Source organism: Erigeron canadensis, chromosome 2 (genome assembly GCF_010389155.1).
Source record: "Erigeron canadensis isolate Cc75 chromosome 2, C_canadensis_v1, whole genome shotgun sequence".
NCBI classification, from domain to species: Eukaryota; Viridiplantae; Streptophyta; class Magnoliopsida; order Asterales; family Asteraceae; genus Erigeron; species Erigeron canadensis.
In genome coordinates this window covers 754,537-774,896 of record NC_057762.1, presented here as the reverse complement: position 1 = coordinate 774,896, position 20,360 = coordinate 754,537, and the positions used below count along the sequence as shown (strand labels likewise).

Sequence of the window (20,360 nt, the reverse complement as noted above, 5' to 3'; positions counted from 1 at the left end):
GACATAGGGAGTAATGAATTTTATTAATGATCGGACCATTATCTTCTATAATTTGTGTGGGTTGTGTGGGTGCTGTACAATCACTTTTTTACATAAGTGTTTGATTTCAAATTAACATTATCACGATACCTTACAAGTTGTCTATTATGGACTTTGTATCGTGTAGGGATCCGTATAGTATAAATATAATGAGTCGTAAAACACAAATAATTACTAGTTGAGTTCTCCGGATATGAAGTGTTTGGCGCAAATGAGCTGATAGTTAGGGAGAGCATAAAGTCATAGGCTTGCCAATGAAATCGAGAAAGACATCATAGAAAGCAACCTTTTGAAAACGAAAGAGAGAAAAATGTTAGATATGTTGTGTCATCATGGGACCCATACCAAGAATGAAAATAATAAAAATGGGTGTTTGATTTTGAGTTGCCTTTCACAAAAGTCTTTTAGTCATATACAAACTTACAAAATCATAAACTTATAAGTTTTGGAATAATACTATAATAATTAAGCGTAAGAATAATAATGGGGAATGATAGAAAGAAAACATATGGAATATGTTTATTGGTATCTATAGTCATGAATATATTGTTTGTCATATATATTTATAATAATAATAATAAGTTTGGGTTAGACGCAAATGGTGGTTTGAGTTGGAGTTTGAAAGCAGGTGGTGAGGCAGAAGCGGTTGCAGCGATATCATGCTCCGGACATGGAAGGGCTTACCTCGACGGATCGCCGGAACCTGTTTGTGAGTGCTACGATTGTTATGCTGGTTTTGATTGCTCTGAATTCTCTTCTGGATGTCCTGCAGATGCTGATAGGTGCGTTTCACCAACCAACCCTTAAATTCCTCCTTTTCTTCTCGATCTCTGTTGCATATCCATCCATATACGTACATATACAATCCTAACACATGTACCAAAATTGATTAGCATGTTTTATACATTATTTGTGTACGTAGAGAAGAAAAATACATCCTTTTGGCAGGCATATATACTTTTTACAAATTGCGTTGGGTTTAAAACTTTAAATGAGATCAATTTTGAGGACTTATCTATACTATATTGTAAATGAGATCAATGAGAAGAAAAATACATCCTTTTGGCATATACTTTATTATTAGTAGTATATATAAACTAAATTAAACAGAAAAAAAAAAGAAAAAATTAAAGTAGCTTAGACTTATCTATACTATATTATAAAACAGATTCCCTTGGTCTAAAATTTTAAGTTTTAATATTTACTTCTCCAAAATGCTCTTTCTATCAATTCTATATTACCAAACACCCTTTCTCTTTCCTCATCTTTTTTTCTTTCTCCTTCATAAACCATTTACTCCTCCAATTCATTCAAAATCTTTTATCTCACAAACCGTATATCGATAAATTATAAAAGTTATATGGGTATTCTTAAAATTTCATGCTCTTTCATTAGATATGTCATTCGATATACTTTCGACGAATTTTTAAATCCGAGGGCGGAACCCGTACGGTTAAAGTATTTGGCTATCACACTTTATGACCTATCATCCCACTATCTCACTGCCGCAACGCACGGGTACTTACTCTCGTATTATCAAACTTTCAATTTAGAAGTTGATGAAAAACTAATAATGATGTTATTGAAATACAAATTATATAATAATATTTAATTTGACTATAGTATACATAATTAGGGGAAATATTGTTTAGGGGTGTCAAAGGTGTTGTTGTGTTTGGATTGACCGATTGACATGTTGACTAGTTGATATACCTCAATCCAAACCCTGCTTGTATAATTAATCATGTCGAAAAATTTGAATCCAAACATGAACTACTTAATTAAGTGTATGGGCCCATAGATATGGAACCCGGCCATGTTAAATTAAAAGCTGATGGTAAAAAATTATACGTTGAGATATGACTCGATTATACACAATTATATATAAAACATCTTCAATATACATATTAAGTATTAAGATTAAGATAAAGATATTATGAGTATTATAATAATATACATATACATAATATGATAATAAAATAATTAGAATACTTGGAACTAAACATTTAGGAATTTTGAAGTTTGAATTTCTTATCTGTAGTATTTGAGGAGTTAGCTAGGAATGTAAACGGGTCACAGAGATCAACTCAAACCCAACCTATATGCTAAACGTATTAGTCATGTACACCCGCTTATGACCCAAACCATTTAACCTCAACCCAAATATGCTTATTTTGTTTCGTGTCATGGGTTGTGTCGCGTGATATATTGGAAATTACTAATTAACATATGTTGTGATTGTGATATATGATGGGTGCAGCGGGGATCCTATATTTTTGGAGCCATTTTGGATGCAAAATGCAGAAGATAGTGCAGTGGTCATATCAGGGTGGCATCGTATGAGTTACAGATACGCTGACTACACTATGATGTCAACTGAACTCGAAAAGTACATCCGTAAGATGCATTCCATTGTTGGGAATGCCATCACACAAGGAAGATACTTGGTTTTCGGTATTGGCTCTTCCCAACTCCTTAGCGCAGCTGTTTACGCTCTTTCCTCCCAAAACTCATCTTCACCTTCCAATGTCCTTGCTTCCATCCCATTCTATCCGGTAATTAAGTACAAAAATCTACCAACAACAGCCTAGCTAGCTACTTAATTATACGTACATGTGTATATCTTAATTTTCTCCTTGATTAATTTAATTATTTTTTCTTTGAATATGATCGATAGATTCATGACATTAATATCTGTTTCATGATCAACAACGTACGTACAGATGTACAAGACTCAAACAATGTTATTTAACTCGGAGACCTTTAAATTTGAAGGAGATACAAACTCATGGAACTTGAATAATTCCACAAACAACATGGATGTGGTTGAATTCGTAACGTCACCAAACAATCCTGATGGGGAGTTGAAGACATCTGTTCTTGGAGGGAAGGCAATATATGATCATGCCTATTTTTGGCCACATTTTACACCGATCCCTGGCCCTTCAGATCATGATCTCATGATCTTTACTCTTTCTAAGCTCACTGGTCATGCTGGTACGCGTTTTGGGTATGTATATATGCTAATCTATTACTATTTCATAATGTAATGTACTGTAGTAAGTATATATATAGTAACTCGATCATTTGGTACAAATTAAACAGTCACGGTTAATTATGTATGTATGTATGTAGATGGGCGGTGATAAAAGATAAAGATGTATATGACAAGATTTTAAACTACATCTCAGTGGCTGATTTGGGGATTTCAAAGGACACTCAATTAAGAGTTTTGAAGCTTCTAAAAGTGGCTGTTGAAGATGATGGAAAACCGCTTTTTAAATTTGCTTATAAGACAATGAGGGACCGTTGGGACAGGTTGACTACTGTCTTTTCAAAGTCAACAAGATTTTCTCTTCAGCAAAGACACCCATTGCACTGCAATTTCTTCAATGAAACTAGGCTACCGTCTCCAGGTAATTAATTAATTAAGTTCTACACAATCGATCATATGTCTCATTATATAAGCTCACATGCCCTAAACTAGTAGTACGTCGTTGTTAAACAATATATCATCAATGCAGCTTACGCATGGGTAAAATGTGAACGAGAAGAAGATGAGGATTGTAGTGCAGTACTAGAAGCTGGAAAAATCAAAGGTCGCACCGGAAGTACCTTTAGTGCTAAAGATCGTTATGTTCGACTTAGTCTCATCAAGAGCCAAGATGACTTCGAGTTGCTTCTGCAACGACTCAGTGAACTCACTGAAAATGGTAGCGCCGAGATAATGTGAATGGTCCGATTAGCATAACAATTGTTATTATTTCAAGAATGGAATAGGCCGGTTATGTCTATTAACCGCCTCCCTTGTATGATATATACTACTGTATTTAAAAGCTAGGTTGTTGGGTCATTGTAATGTTTAGAAGAACTGATTTTGATTGATTTAAATGTATATATATAAAAAAAAAAAAAAAACGGTTGTACAACATGTTAAACAAGAATTATACAAACATAGATCGATTTGTATATATATATAGAAATTATAGTTGTTCCAGCCGCCAGGTCTTTACAACAAGTGCTAGTTGCTTACAACATCCACAATATAAAAAGGGAAATGCTAACGCTGTATTTAACGTCCATAAAAAAAACTTGTACTTTTCATATTAAAAGCCCGTCCCCTGATTTTCATAGTAAATGTACAAACAATTTATACATCTTAAACACAGCCCTAAGGGCTGTATTTAGCAAACTAACCCCATATAAAAAACCTTTTAATAGCTAGTGTATTTATTTTGCCACCTAATTACTTCGTTAACTTCAAGTTAAGCTATAACTCCAATTATAAGATTAAATTTGGAAAAACAGTTTGCTTAATAAGTTGAGGTTTCTCGACTTATTCATCAAATAAGTCTTTTTGTCCAATGATGTCAACCATTCACAAAGACCTCAACCACCATACATGTTTTTATTAAAAAACTATATATATATATATATATATATATAGAATTGTAATCACTCTTCTATCTATACTTACGAGTGGTCATCGGGTTGGTGATTTTATGGCTTGATACCAGCGGTAACACTGCCGCCGGTATTCATTTTATGGTTGGGCGGCTTGTTTGGGGGTTTCGGAACCCAGTGCTCATAAAATCAAAAAAGGGGAGGGACCACATGATCAGAGAGAGAGAGAGAGAGGTGTGTGGGGACCAAGAGAGAGAAATAAGAGAGAGAGTGTTTGTGATGGGATAAAATTTGGGAGGGTTAAAAATTTTATGGGCGCCAGTAAAAATGGTTGAGAAGGTTGAAATATTGAAATGAGTTAGATGAATGCTATTGGATGATTTTGGAAGGGTTGATAAAATCAACCTCGCGACTCCTAGTCCCCTTACATACTACTACTTTTTTCAATGCCAACTAGTGTATAGAGTCATACACATGGAACCCCAAAAGTATTGACTTGATAAATACAGCCAACAACATATGGCAAAATAAGAAACAAAAGTTAGTGGGTGTGAATGTGTACACAAAGAGTATATTATAGGGCTAATTGCTTGAAAGTACTCCGATTTGAACCACAATGATTCTGTGAGGCTCCAGAAAAGAAAGTTCTATTCGAAAAAAGGAAAATGGCTAAAACATTTTTAATGGGATCACGACTTACTTTTGCTTGTGTGGACTCTCATTAACTGGTTATAACTTTCTTTCTTATACACCGTGTGTTACCTTGGAGCCCATGTATGCACCTATCATTATCTATCTTTATCTTCAACATCATCAACAACCAACAACAACAACCACAACCATCATCATCTTAACATCCATCCATAAATATAAATAATAAATCTAATTAAAACCCCTCCCACCCAAATCCAAACCCTAATAAATCTAGATATTCTCTTTCTTTTTATGTTATTTCCATCCCTCAAAAGACAATTAACAATAAACATAAATCAAACAAAAACCAAAAGTGAACAAGTTAAAGTTACATGTGTCAGGGACATAGTTGCATCCAACATTACCATGGATAACAAATTAAATATGTGGCCAACAAAACTATTAACAGCCAAGATGAAAGAGGTACATGAGATATATAAAAGTAAATATTAAGGAAACTTCCTAACATATATGTTAGCCATCACTCTCACTTTTTAAATCCCACAGGTAGATAACCAGTGGTCTAGATCTGGATTTTTTGTGGTTGTATGCGTTTGTTTGTACGTTTATCTTTTTATAATGATCCTAAGCATCGGTTGATTCATGATCGGGCTTGGATGGCTGGGGAAGATGATAGTCATTACCCGAATTTCAAAGAGTGTTTTTTATGTGATGATGAACCGAAGATCGATCTGGATGTGTTTCTTCTTATTTGATGATGATTGATAATATGATTCAGAAGTCAAGTATAGTAATTCAACAATTCTTATTATATATATATTTTTTTAGAACGGCTAAAATTTTATTAATAAACGGCAACCTAGCAAGGTGCTAGTCACCAAGAATACAATTACAAATACACATTCAATCTAGAAACAAAACAAAAAACAACAATTCTAGATGTATCCCGTAACATTAACTGCGAAGGCTTCAAAATGAGTGAAAAAAACTCATGTCAATTACACAAAGTAGACATGAGAAAAACTCCCAACAACGAGGGCCGAGCCACCGGTTTTCACCTCGTGTTGTTTTTGGTGAAGCCCCAACCATGTCATTGGAATAAACCATCCAGGAGCAACTTCCAAATCTTGAACCACGAACCACAATTAAGACATACAGTAGCTCAACCATGATACAAACACCTTCCCGCCAAGAAAACGCATCAACCATTTCTAAAAGGAGACTCGATCCAATCTTTCCAATCCATACTATCCTTCTTATCTCTATTATGAATCCACAGGTAGGCTATGGAAACAATAGCATTGAAGATCTCCAAAAACGCTTCTTGAATGTTGTTGTGAATCTTATTGTTCCTAACTTTCCACAAATACCACCACCAAATAAAGATGATCGCCTGCAGCCTTTGACGATTGGGAGCAAATATTTTGAGATTGTCACACCATTCCAGAACATCTTCTGGATTCGAGCTAGGAATAACGAACCCAGTCCATTTGCTAATCAAGATTCTAGTTTCAGAAGCAATCTTGCAATAATTGAAAATATGGTAGGTCGTTTCCGCCCCAATATGGCATTGAGGGCATCGAAAGTAAGGTATTTCAATGCCCCTAGAAGCGAGATTGACCTTGGTTGGAATGCCATTACGTCTTAGTCTCCAACCAAACAGATTAACATTCTTGGGAACACACTTGTTCCATATTGTTTTTATATTATCAGCTGGAAGGACATGTTGATCAATACAATTGCGAACCTGAGCGGTATAGAAGGATGAATTTCCTTTGAGGTCCCAAACCCATTTGTCGCTTTTATTCTCCAACCGATTTGGCAGCAAAGAAAGAAGATCGTTAAACTGTTCAAATTCACGACTAGAGAGTAAAGGCCTTTGCCATTTCCATGTCCATCCATTATCGAAAACATAACGGTCACTAACTAGGCAATTCCTGTTCTCATCTAATGCCGCAAGTCTCGGGAACCTAGTACCTAAAGATTCATCCCCACATCAGGTATCGGTCCAAAAATTTGTATCACATCCATTCCCTACGACGCGTTTCACAGTATGTGGGCCAATAAAAGAATTGTGATGAATTTCGCGCATAACATTAACCATTCTAGACCAAATACCATTATGTTTTGATATAAGAATTGTGATGAATTTCGCAAATAACATTAACAATTCTTATTATATTACAAGTGATGGAAGCTATTGCTCCTTTTTTTTAGTACAAAAACTCCTATACAATACAATCAGACCAAACACTTATCAATTCGTAGACGAAGCTTCAATAGCAGCTAAGTCTAGAAGGAACTTAGTTCATTACGTTCATGGTTAACTTCCATACTAAGGTTAGCACGATTAATGATATCAACCCAAGTGTTATAATAAGTGAAGGGAAGGGATGTTGATGATGATATGACATGACATAAATTGATGAAAAAGGATCTGACATTACATATATATTCAGACGTGGCAATAAATCTTTTGTTTTATTCAATTTAAAATCAAATAGAATTAAAAAGTTATTGGGAACCTCTACGGAGCCCCACTAAAGTGGTTTTACCATTTTCTTTTTTCCAAATAGAACCTTCTTTGTAAAACCTCACTAAAACATTATGGTCTAAGTTGAAATATTTTCCTGGCAACTAGCCTTACATTGCAATGCCTTAGATGATTTATTTCAATAGACTCATAAGTCGATGTCTGTTTATCGATAAATAGAGATATAGATCACCTACGCCCCTTGGATTTTGATTTATAGATGTAATCTAATATTTGATTACATACGAGTATTCGACAGGTCGATCTTCATCAAGCACATAGATGACCATAATTTCAGTTGTGTTCTAAATTTCAAGCCAAAAAAAAAAAAAAAGAGAAGAAAAGGGAACAATTTGTTTTGCCTGGGCCCGAATTCAAACTTGAATTAGACTTGAAATCGGTTTTGATGTGCTGAAGTTGCTATTAACTGATAATGTTGAAAAATAGAGTACAAAACTTGAGGTACAGTTAACAATACAAGCGGCCACAAAGACTTTCAAATATGCAAATGAACCAAAAGCTACCTTTAAACACCATGCAATGTATTGGGCAAATGTTTTTAAACAGCCGAGTTCGACTGGGTTCCGGAGAAGTGCCCGTTTTTTAGGCCCCAGTTTTTGTCCAGTTTAATTAGAGACGTGATCAACAGGACCTCTGGCCATATAAAATATAAACTGATATATAACGAGCCGAATTCTGGACAGGAAGTACAGAAAACCAGCAAACGACAAACAGCAACAAGTAAACAAAAGAACAAGAACATAATGTAATAGATAAAAGCTAAGCCGATTGAAGTCAGATGTTGCAATAAGAGAGAATCTGGATAAGCTCCAATAGCCCCGTTTCTGGATTTAAGCCCCAACGGCCCCAAGTGTTGGCCCCGTACGGATCATCTCGGCTCGAATCAAACATGTCTAACGAACAAAACTCACGACACAAACTCACACTTTGTATATATGAACTCTGTTAAGTTTTACAATGGACATATAATTCTATATATAGACATACACGAACCATTGTGACTCTTCCCAAAAGTCACACCTATTCCTAAACAACTTCCATTGTGACTTTTCCCAAAAGTCACAACTTTCCATAAACAACTTCCTATAACCGAAAGTAACTACCATTCCGTTATCAACTTTAATCTTGACATATTAAGACCCTAAACTTACATACATGATTCTAAGTACACAAATAACTAGTCATGCAACGACCCATAAACATGGATTAATGAATTAACATTCAACACTAAGTTCCTAAGAACAATTAATTATAATTCTCCATACGAAGAACCATGGCCTATGGCCTTATTTAAATAAACAAGACTTCAAAACTAACTTGTTCACCAAGTTAACACAAATACTAATAATAATCATAACAATAACAATAACAATAACAATAATAATATCATTACTTCCGCCCCCCAAAAAACACCTTGTGCTCAAGGTTTTAGTTGGAATCCGTTGTTATTCCCGGATCCCATGTTTTAATGTGTAATGTTGCCAGTTGGAGACTATATAGAAATGCAGTAGAATAGATTCCACAATAGCATTGCTTCCCGTGTCGAATTTGAAGTCATACAAGGCTGGAATCTATTGATGTGAAATAAATCCAACCCAAGCAACAACATAGTCAGATTGAACCCATCTTCTCAAACTGCTGCTGATGTCTTCCAATGTGGTATAATCAGGCTCCTTCTTCTAAAAACAGTCCTGTTATGTTCTTTAGAATCTGCTTTCTAATCTCTGGATTGATAAAATTTTCCTTCTCAGCCTCTTCATCCTCTGGTTGCAGTTTCACTTCGACCACCGTTGGTTTAATAAAAGCATCATTAAACTGATCTTCATCCTTTCCATAATCTGCATTCTCTACACGATCAATAGGGGCTGATGTTGGTGGAATTTTGGTGGGAAAAGTTGGCAGGTTTGCCATATCTCTTCACTAAATTCTCTTACACAGATCAAGGCCTGTTCTATATTAACCAATACAGCAGCCCCCTTTTGCAGGAAATCAGTATCAAAATCAATAACCATACGACCCATAATAGCCACAAGTTGCAAGATCAATAACCACACGATCCGGGAACCACCTAAAGCAGTTTTTGAAGCCACATCTTGAGGACAAGGTGTATTTTGGGAGCGGGAGTAATGATATGAATAAGGCAAAAGATGGGCCTCAAGTAACTTAAGGACCCACCTTAGCATTATTCCAACATTCGCCACTGAGGCCTGGCCTAGTTTTAACCGATCTTGGTCTCAAGTTCTCAAAAGGATCAAGAGCGGAAATCAGAGAATACAAGTGATATTTATGAAGAGAGCAAGACTATTGAAGTGTTGGACTGTTGGTAACAATCAATAAGAATAATTGATATCATAATGAGATTTGCATTTTCCTACTAGTTTCTCCTTCTACACTACAATGAGATGCAAATATCACTATTGTTAAAAGAAATAAATAAATTGGAGTTTTGAAAAGAACAAAACATTCAGAAACTAAGCCCTATTTTAATATAAGCATCCCATATATCTTCAAATCGGAAGAAAAGAAGTAAAAAAGGGATTTGCAATAATATGATAATAGTTTAACTTATAAAAGACAGATCTCTCTGTAAAAGAAACTTCTCGTATCAACTATCTCACGTTCTATGCAATATGCTTAGGCCTTGTCATCCATACCTGAAGTTTGCTGATTGGTTTTGGGAAGCATATATGCATGACGTTCTTTGCCACCAGGTTTTGAAGAGGCATTCCCGTACCAAATCATGCCCACTATAGCTATGATCATACCGATCACCACATGAAGATTCAGCCCTTCTCTCCCAAAAAAGATGAACCCCAGAATCAAAACAAGTATTGTTTTCATATGGCCCAGGACTTGGAATGACACAGCTGTGAATCTTCCAATGCAGATGAACTGGCTGAGATTGGTCCCTACTGCAATCGTGCAGGACAAGAGAATGAACATCTGTGCAATTAAGAAGGGTGATTAGCAGTGATTCAAACTATTGGAAGAGAATACACACTTCTATAACCCAGAAAATCCAGCTACATTGAGAAGAAGGGTGATTAGCAACAAACTTATGTGTTTTCGGTTAGATTGTCACTTTTCATTGCAAGCCAATATACTGGCCGCCAGATAATCTGCTAGCAACAATGTCACTGAATAAACTTAATTAATAACCTAGAGTTAGAGTATCAGTTATGATGGCTACAACATTTGTTGATCTACTTCAAACTGTAAACAACAATGTAGCTGTCTATTTTGACTTTTTCGGATCATTGTTTCAATTCGTTGCAAACAAACCATCAAAATTACATAATGCAGCATGGAAAGAAAAGGAACATTAGATATTAAAAAAGGGACAACTGTGAAACAGACAACATATTTTCACACTTTACCAAAAAAAGCGATGTACTTTGAATATTATATAAAGTAGCAACATTCTTCAATTTTACCAATCAGAGCAAAGGCTGCAAAGATGAGGTATATACATTGCAATTGTTGATAAGACAGGAATATGTTGTTGTAATCCATAAAGGATTGAAAGTAATTATTTTTGTCTAACCCTCACTCACTCTCTCCGTGTTTAGTTTAGCTATTTAATGTATTATTATTATCACTGGGTAGGTTTCTCAATGAACTCGTTAGATCTGCAATGGACTATAGTATGCACAAGCTGAACCATCACTCATGCAAGGATTAAGTTAATGAATGTAGTCAGTGTATATATTAAGTAAAGTACACATACCATACATGGTAGATCATACGTGAAGGCATCTACTCTCTTGTCCGTCAACCAGTAATCCAGAAATGGGCCCAATAGCAGAAGAGATCCAGCCTGGATAGGAGCAGTATGCCCCAACAGATTGAAAGAACTTAACGAGTATTTTCTTTGAAGATAATGAACGTACTGTACAATCAAAACCAGATTCAGATAAGACAGACGGCCAGTAAAGTCCATCACAATGCACTAATGCTCAATAAACCAGCCAAAAGCAACCACACTATTATCCAATTATAATAACTATCTAATATTATTCTATACGATAGTTATTTTTTAAGCAACTAGAAAAGTTAGTTGCCTTGTGTTAACTAGTTACACGTTTGAGAAAGATACAATGCGGGAGAATAGAAAAATTACATATTGTTGGAGGGAAGTAGTCCATACTGCAACAGAAGCAGCAGCAAAACCTTTGGCATTAACACTAACATCAGTAACAGTGCAGACGGCAACACCAAGAAGAACCAGCAAGATACTGAGCTTTGTGTCTCTTGAATACCGAATCTTATCAAAAGCAATTTCAAATAAGCATGATACAGGGATCATACTAAGTTTTGCTATCTGAAAATAACAATTAATTAATGATATCATCAATATCCATTGGAAAAGGAGATATGGAGAAGGTATAATATGCACCTGGTAGAATCCGACAGAGTTCCACATAAGACTGACATTCATTCCAACAATGGAGAAGTTAGCAAAAAGGACAAACTTGACAAGTTGAGGAGTGGGCAAAAAGGACGGCTGGATGTAACCAAGCCATCTAAGAACAACCGTCATCAAGGTGGTAGTCACAAAATGCAACCCGGTTAATGTGGTTGCTGCATACAGATAGTAACAATAATAATTATGATAAATGATGATGATATAAAGAGCAGAAATGGGCAGATGTGATGATAAGAAGTTAAAGAAGGGGAAATAATAGTACCAAAAGTGAACCCGTAAGTGGCCATTAAAGCTTTATTGACGATGATGATACCAACGGAAGTGAGAATGTTGAAAATCCAGGCGGCAGCATCAACTGCTGCCTTCTTATCAGCAGCAGCATTATTAATACTTGACTTCGGGGGACGCATCCGAAATGTATAATATATTCTTCGACGGAAGATGAGAAACTAGTTTTAATTATTCACAAGCAAGCCAACGAATGAAGGCTTGTCACCTATCAGAGAGGCATAATTACGCCGGAAGGAAAGCCAATGGGATGACAAAGTATAATTTCATTAATTTATTTGATGATTAATCCTATCATTAACAATTACAATTACAATTATAATGAATGAATGAATGAGGAGAAAAGAAAAGAAACTGCTACTACTAGTACTACTGCACAACAAATCATAAAAATCTTAATATAATTGTGTGTGTGACAGTGAGTGTAGGAGGAGGGAAAGATCTATAACAACAATTTTATTATTAAATTAAAGAATGCAATATATAGAATAGGAATAGAATACCTTAATTAATCTCTTCTTCCTTTAGAAAGAAATGCAAGAAACACAGACACCCTTTCTTCTCTTACAACATGATCAATTTTTGACCCCCCCTCCAAACCTAAACTAACTTACCAAATGTAAATCACCTTCAGTGCTCTACTTTTAACCTCATTTTCTTTTTTCTGTTCGGGTTTTTTGAATTAGGCTTTTGGATCCATCGATATTAATATTTTTTAAACAAAAACATATATACAAATTACAAATTCTCATAAGCCTGGCCTTGTTTTTTTTAGTGAATGAAGTTAATAATTAAAACCTGAATATATTTACTTAAATTTTATGTTTTTCTTAATTTAATAAATAAAAATAACTGTTACTTTACTTAATACATACATACATGTTTTTTTTAAAGGTAACATTTATTCAAAAAATCGCCAACTTACAAAATAGTGCAGTGGCCAACATATACAAGTATATAATTACATATGTACATTGAAAGAAGTCCAATCAATCCAACTGATAGACTTATAACTTGATCTATTTCTAAACCACAAATAACTTATAGTCTTGATATCGTGGATAATCTTTTCAACATTTACCCCAACACCTTGAAATTTCTTCTCGTTTCTTGCTTTCCACACGCACCAGCATGTAACATATACTATAGCTTTGAAAACTTTTCTTGATTGTCTCCCCAGCCTCATAAACTTGTTTAGCTCGAAGATATTAGCGACCGAAAACAAGAAGATAGGCGCCACTTTACACCAAATACTAACTTTCTGCCAGATTTTCAACGCAACCTCACACGAACAAAATAAGTGTTCAGTCGTCTCCTCCCCTCCATGACACAGTTCGCACTCTAACCCTCCAAAATTACAACTTCTTGCTTTCAAGGCAGCCAAGGTTGGAATTCTGTCCATCGAGACTCTCCACATGAATAAGTTACATTTTCTTGCCACCCAATTTGACTTCTTGAAGACCGCTCTGTCGCCATCACTTCTCCAACTTTGGAGAAACTCTTTGACATTTTTAACCGAGAAGATATGTTCCTTACTTCCTGTCCATTTCCATTTGTCTAACCGCTGGTTTAAAACCATTCTGCCCATTAATCTTTTTAGATCATCAAGCTCCCTCAACACCTCATTCGATGAAGGGTTCTTGGACCATAAGCAATCCGAACCAAAAACCTTTGATTTGTTGCCAAACCTTTCCATAACCACACACTTTTTTTCTTTTTCAAGCTTGAACAGAAGTGGGAAAATAAACCTAAGAGGCTGGTCACTGGCCTAAGAGTCCAACCAGAAACGTATCATACTACCCGATTCACAAACCCCTTTGAAACGACTACTAAGCGTTACCCCATTAACCTTCACTTTATTTAGGCAATTCACCAACGATTTTCATACCCTTGTGATTCCACTGTTTATTGGTAAAGATTCCCAACACCTCCTTATATTATGAATGGAGTCGATCACAACCTTACATACAACTCCATTTTCAATTTTATATCTCCACGCCCACTTGGACAAAAGGGCAACACTTGAGTCCTTGAGTTTACATAAGCCCAAACCCCATACTTGTCGGCGAGGTGACCTTCTCCCACGATACCCAGTGAATATTCCTAGTATTTTCAGCGCCCCCCATTAGAATCTACGAATTATAGTCTCTAAACCATTCAAAACTTTATCCGAAACTTTAAATAAAAAGAAATAATATGTTGACAAACTTTCCAACACGGCTTTGATCAGGACCACCCTACCAGCTAGAGAAACACTTCTAGCTTTCCATAAAGCCAATCTAGACTCGAAAATGTCATATAGGAAATCCCAACTAGTAACACGGTTCATATTTCCACCAATCCGCACACCAAGATGGTTAAAAGGTAGAGAACCCTCCTTACAATTAATATTCCCAACCACCCTCCTGACTTTACTACCTTCGACCCCTACCCCGATAAGAAATGATTTCTTAAGATTAATTTTGAGACCCGAGACGGTATGAAAAACTCTTAAAAGCTGAGACATTTTTTTAAAGTTTTCAACCTCCCACTCTCCCATAAATACACAATCATTAGCATATATCAAGTGAGAAATAATGGGACCTTGGTTTGGCAGCTTTATTCCCCGAATCAACCCAGCCTTGCAAGCTTTATGCATCATAATGGTGAGAACCTCCATCACGATCAGAAATAGAAACGGGGATATGGGATCCCCTTGGCGCATTCCTTTATGGCTCTGAAATTCAAAAGTAGGCGAACCATTGACAAGAATCGCAGCCCTGGCAGAGGACATAATTCCATGAATCCAACTACACCACAGATTTGGAAAACCAAAACCGCTCATTGTATTTTTCAAGAAATTCCATTTGACGTTATCGTAAGCTTTGTTGAAGTCCACTTTCATGATAAAATATTCCTTTTTTTCTTTTTTCGCCCATGAGACAATCTCATTCATAATCAATGGGCCATCAAGGATCAATCTATCACTCAAAAACGTCGTTTGAGTGTTAGATATAATAGAATTAATTACCTAATTTTTACTTATTCAACCTTAATAAATAACTGATGCCAACTTGAAGAAGGACGTGTTCCGAAAAATGCGAACACTAGCCGGTTCAGCAACTAACTTGAAGTGCAATTTTTGGTCATAATTCAGTAAAGCCAGGACCAGATCGGAAAGAGCTTCTTTGGCTTTTCTACCAATGCATCCGAATAGGTGCGACCACGTCATCAACATAAAAGAAGTGTAAAAAACAACAAAGGTTATCCTTAAAATATTTAAAAATTGAAAGAAACAACCAAGTAAGAGGAATGTCAAGCCCCACAGAACCAAAGAGTCTGGTGTGCAGGTGAATGTTACCTTATGGGACCACCATATATGAATAACTTAGTTGCAAGACGCAATAGTTAAGAGGGAGCTCATATTATCCTTTCTATTGAACAAGAAGCTCATTGGGCCAGAGATGCAAAAATAAAAATAAAAAAAGGCTTAATGACAAAGAAACATGTGGACATGCAAGACGAAGAATAAACTCTACTTGTTGATGCATCAGAAAAACTCATCTTTATAAGGGGCTGAAGCAGCTACACAATGATTGAAATATCCCACTAAAAAAAGACCCAATAGGTTGAAAGAGGAATCAACAAGACACGAAAAGCAGAAGAAGCATATAGTCTAGCACAACAGTCGTCGAACCAACATTGTACTAGACTTGGGGAGATGATGACGTAACGTCTGATGAGCTCTATAACAGAAGCACGAGCTTCATCATAGAGGCAGAACCTTCAATAAGGAAAGATTCCCTTCAATAAGGAAACCTTCAAGGCCAAGGCAAACAAGAACAGAAGACAACCTACTTTTGCACCAGGAGATCTGGTTTGGATCCACCTCAGAAAGGAAAGATTCCCTTCAAAGAGAAAGAGTAAGCTGATGCCTAAAGCTGAAGGTCCTTTCAAGGTGCTGGAAAGATGTGGAGAAAGTGCCTACAAAGTGGAGCTGCATGTAGATACCTCAGTCTCAAGTACATTATGTTGGTGATCTGATGCCATACCTGGAGGATGATTATCTTGAGGATTTGAGGACAAGTCCAAATTTAGAGGGGGAGGATGATACGAAAATTCCCCTGAGTTGCCCTGAACTTAGTTCAGACAGAGTCAACTTGGACTCAGCTCAGGCCATGATGATGATTCCCTCAATGGCACACTTTGGGAAGATGATTGGTGATCCTATCTGCCCCCTAGGATTCACCTTACTTAAAAGGGAAGACTGAAATGTGGGGGGAAGTTTCAAGATCAGCTCGCAAATTCATCTAATCTGGGTCAGCTTGGAAGAAGAGTCAGCTTGGGACGACCAGTCTGTGTCAACTTGGGCAGAGTCAGCTTGGAACTGAATCAGCCTTGGATTTTCAAACACTTATCTAATTTGATGCTTTCAATAACTAGGTCAAGTCATGTGATTAGCACGTGTGTGTGGCTGTTCTAGATGAATCTGAATAAGGATAAGAATTCAGTTGTGTATTTTTTGTCTTGTTTTGGTGACACATGATCGTGGGAGAAGAAGAATATATGTGGGGACCAGAGAGAGAACCTTCCACTACCCTACAGCTGCAGATTATGTTCTATATTCCTATTGGTTGTTTTATAACAACCTTGTACTAGTTGTCTAGGGTAAAATATTCCTTGTCTCTTGTATTTCCTCTATAAATAGAGGCTGCCTTTCATTTTAAAAATCTTCTTTACCTTTATGGATCTTTGAGCTTGGTGGTTTGAAGTGGTCCCTTTTATCAGTAATCTTGGTGGCTTTGCCTTTATAGATTATTGTGGTGAGATCTTAAAAATCTTCATTACTTTTATCTGTATTTGTGGTGGCTCAACCTTTATCAAATATAGTGGTGGTTTTGGAGTGTTTCTGGTATTTGAATCTGGTGGTTCAGTCCTTTACGAGTCAAGTATTAGATTCTTATCTATCCTTGTTTATTTGTTCTTGTTTCAGTTTATTTCCATTGTTTCGTTGTTGCTCTACTATTTGTTCTTATAGTCAACTTGGGTGTGTTTTGTCATAAAATTCCAGAAAATTCCTACAAAAATAGCTTATATTCCGTTGTGCTTGTGTTTCGAGTTGACTCAGTCTGACTCTGAGTATTTCAGTTTAATTTCACATCACTTACATTACATATTTATACAACCTATTGAACTAATTGATATATATAAATAAATAACATGTTATAAAGTCATCAATTAATTAGTGAAAACAGATATTGTACTCCTAGTAACATGTTCCGCTGTGAAATTAGAATCTTGATTTTAGAAGAAGTAAGAGCTTTCTCTACGATAACTTAAGGGGGTGGTTGGTTCGCAGAATGTTTTTTAAGGAATTGAAATCTGTCAAAGAAATTAGAATTTGAAGGAATTGGAATTTGAAGAAATTAGAATTGGAAGGAATTGAAATCTGATGGAATTTGAAATTTGAATGAATTATAATTTGTATTTGTTTGGTTGACCGGAATAAAATGGAATGGAATGAAATTCATAATATAAATAATAATAATAAAAATAGTTAATTGATATATTTTTATAAAATTTAAATATTAGTACTTTCTATAAAAAAAGATTTCAAATGTGTATAAAATATTATTAATTTTTATAAACTAATAAAACATATTATAATATAAATTTTTTTTATAAAATAATAAAATTTTTTTAATCTAACATTATTAGTTTATAAAGTAAATAACTATTTATTAATTAATTTTACATAAATAAAAATAAACTTTTATAAAATAGAAGTAAATTTATATAAAAATCTGACTTATTGTTGAGTAATAATAAATATTATTTTTATAATAATAATATTAATTAATACTAATAAAAATAATAATAGTTATCATTATTAAAGTATTTTATTAATTATATTTATATCAATAGTTATTAATATTATTATTAAAATTATTATTATAACTAAATATTATTATTTTTATTATATTATTATATTAATTATAATAATAATTTCTATTTATATTAATAATAGTTATTTTTAATTGTGATAATATTAATTATTATAAATATTAATAATAACTATTATTTAAGTTAATATAATAATAATAGTAATAATAACTAATAATTATTATTATTTAATAATAATTATTATTATATATAATACTTGTTACTAATAATAATTATTTATATTTTTATAATTTAATTATTATAAACAATAATAATAACTATTATTATAATTTAATATAATAATAATAATAACTAATAATAATTATCATTATATTAATTATATGAATTATATTATTATTATTATTGTTATAAATAATAGTAATAGAAAAATACAATATCTATGAAATAAAACATAATACGAGTAATATTTTAGAAGAGTTAAATTGTAAATTCAATTGGAATTCAAAACTTTCCATCCAATTTGTCAAGGAATCGTGAATTCCTTCGCATGATGGAATTCAAAGGATTCCAATTCCAATTCCTTACGAACCAAACAAGTCATGCAATGGAATCTAAATTCCATTCTGTGAACCAAATAGGATATGGAATGGAATTCAGATTCCAATTCCATCGATTTCCAACGAAATTTACGAACCAAACACCCCTTAAGTTTTTTAAGAAATTAAAAGTAATGAACCTCATACATCGTATATATTTTTGTGTATAGTAAAATACATTTTTAGCCAAACAGTGGTATCTATTGAGACAAATTTCGCTACAACTTTGAATACTAGGCTCTTTTGAACATATCCCATTATACACTCATATATGTATGTCTTCTCTCTTCTTTTAATAATTCATTTATTTATAGAGAAATACCTAAACTTGTTGGGCATCGGTAGATTTACTGGCCAATGAGATTCCCCTTGCATATTATTCCAGGTTTTAGAGTTTATCAATAAAAATTAAAGAATTCCTACCTTTATAGATAAGATATATATTTTAATACAAATTTAAAAAAGTTGCGGAGAGCTAATATGTGTTGGGTACGAACGGCGACTTCGTGCTTATAAACCTCTCAACTAAGTTTTATTTTACAACTAATCATATAGTACGCTGGAATGTATATGTTGAGTTTACTCTTTTTTTACTATTATTATTATTAAAGCTAAAATAAAACAGGGATTATGTCACGAAATGTAAATAAATAACAATATTGTATGAACTACATCTTCTGTGTTGATTATAACTATGTGATGCGGGCAAGTGTTGAAGAGAAGGCGGTTTGGGTCAGTCTTTGGCCCAAAAACGTCATTTTCAATGAGTTATGTACCTTTTTATATATTTTCCGGGTTTATTTGGATTTTGTTTTTATTATAACTTTCATCCCAATTGTTTGTTTAGGCCCGTTCGAATTTTGCTGCATTATTTATGTTCCTGTAAACCTAGAACATGATTAGTTTTTATGATATTAGAAAATTGATTTTCTTGTGTGATAGTTTGAATTAACCCTAATTTTCGATATTATTTTGAACCAACGAATATTAGAAGAATTGTTCTTGACATTCCTTTGAATCAACAGGTCTGATTATCTATCCCAAAATTCCGTCTGCGTCACCATGTGACTTGTTTTTTTCTTTCCGTTTTCGTAATAAATTACTTGTTGGCATATATAATGAACATTTGGGCATAGTTTGCTACTAAAAATAATATTTTTATGTTTCCATAGGAGCTTACATTTCGGGAATTTTTTATTATTTTTTATTTTTTATATATTTTTCTTGTAAAGTTAGTTTCGATTCAGACGTGCTGAAAGCAATTTTAACTAATAAATCGTTTCACCTCCGAACGAGTAGTTTTTTTTTCAATTTAAAAAGAAGTACTCGTAGTAATTAATTAATGTATAGATGCTTCATGTAGCATTTAGCTAGCTGCCTGCTCTTGTCTCTCACGCCCATATATCACATCATCCAAATGACCATATATACTATCTATATATATGTCATTCCAACCCCGCCACAAGTACTCAACTTCACATCCTCCGCCGGCCATCACAAAACCCACCCAGCTATA

At 34.3% G+C, this 20,360-nt stretch overlaps 2 protein-coding genes across 3 annotated transcripts; one reads left to right on the top strand and one right to left on the bottom strand.

The window, feature by feature from the left end:
• The first annotated feature begins 432 nt into the window (after nt 1-432).
• On the top strand, nt 433-3,975 carry LOC122589212 (tryptophan aminotransferase-related protein 3-like). The gene is made up of 5 exons (XM_043761464.1): nt 433-821; nt 2,300-2,594; nt 2,763-3,049; nt 3,175-3,455; nt 3,564-3,975. Exons 1-5 carry the CDS (start codon nt 523-525, stop codon nt 3,770-3,772), a joined length of 1,371 nt encoding a protein of 456 aa, XP_043617399.1. The 5' UTR covers nt 433-522; the 3' UTR covers nt 3,773-3,975.
• Nucleotides 3,976-10,068: 6,093 nt separating this feature from the next.
• On the bottom strand, nt 10,069-13,111 carry LOC122588747 (UDP-rhamnose/UDP-galactose transporter 6-like). Of its 2 annotated transcripts, none has more exons than XM_043760929.1 (6): nt 12,869-13,111; nt 12,340-12,573; nt 12,048-12,232; nt 11,772-11,972; nt 11,379-11,468; nt 10,069-10,594 (listed from the first exon to the last, which is right to left on the bottom strand). In XM_043760929.1, exons 2-6 carry the CDS (start codon nt 12,485-12,487, stop codon nt 10,286-10,288), a joined length of 933 nt encoding a protein of 310 aa, XP_043616864.1. In that variant the 5' UTR covers nt 12,488-12,573; nt 12,869-13,111; the 3' UTR covers nt 10,069-10,285. The 2 variants fall into 2 exon arrangements, with proteins under 2 accessions (XP_043616864.1, XP_043616863.1); XM_043760928.1 differs by having other exon boundaries at nt 11,379-11,540; nt 12,869-13,109.
• Nucleotides 13,112-20,360: the final 7,249 nt, after the last annotated feature.

What these genes read in the sequence shown, in the direction of transcription:
- LOC122589212 (XM_043761464.1), top strand. Translation starts at nt 523, where the DNA reads ATGGGGAATGATAGAAAGAAAACATATGGAATATGTTTATTGGTATCT. An exon ending in TGTCCTGCAGATGCTGATAG is followed by an intron (nt 822 to 2,299) that starts GTGCGTTTCACC and finishes TGATGGGTGCAG; the next exon opens with CGGGGATCCTATATTTTTGG. An exon ending in AACTAGGCTACCGTCTCCAG is followed by an intron (nt 3,456 to 3,563) that starts GTAATTAATTAA and finishes TCATCAATGCAG; the next exon opens with CTTACGCATGGGTAAAATGT.
- LOC122588747 (XM_043760928.1), bottom strand. Translation starts at nt 12,487, where the DNA reads ATGCGTCCCCCGAAGTCAAGTATTAATAATGCTGCTGCTGATAAGAAG. An exon ending in CACTTACGGGTTCACTTTTG is followed by an intron (nt 12,233 to 12,339) that starts GTACTATTATTT and finishes ATCTGTATGCAG; the next exon opens with CAACCACATTAACCGGGTTG. An exon ending in ACTCTGTCGGATTCTACCAG is followed by an intron (nt 11,973 to 12,047) that starts GTGCATATTATA and finishes TGTTATTTTCAG; the next exon opens with ATAGCAAAACTTAGTATGAT.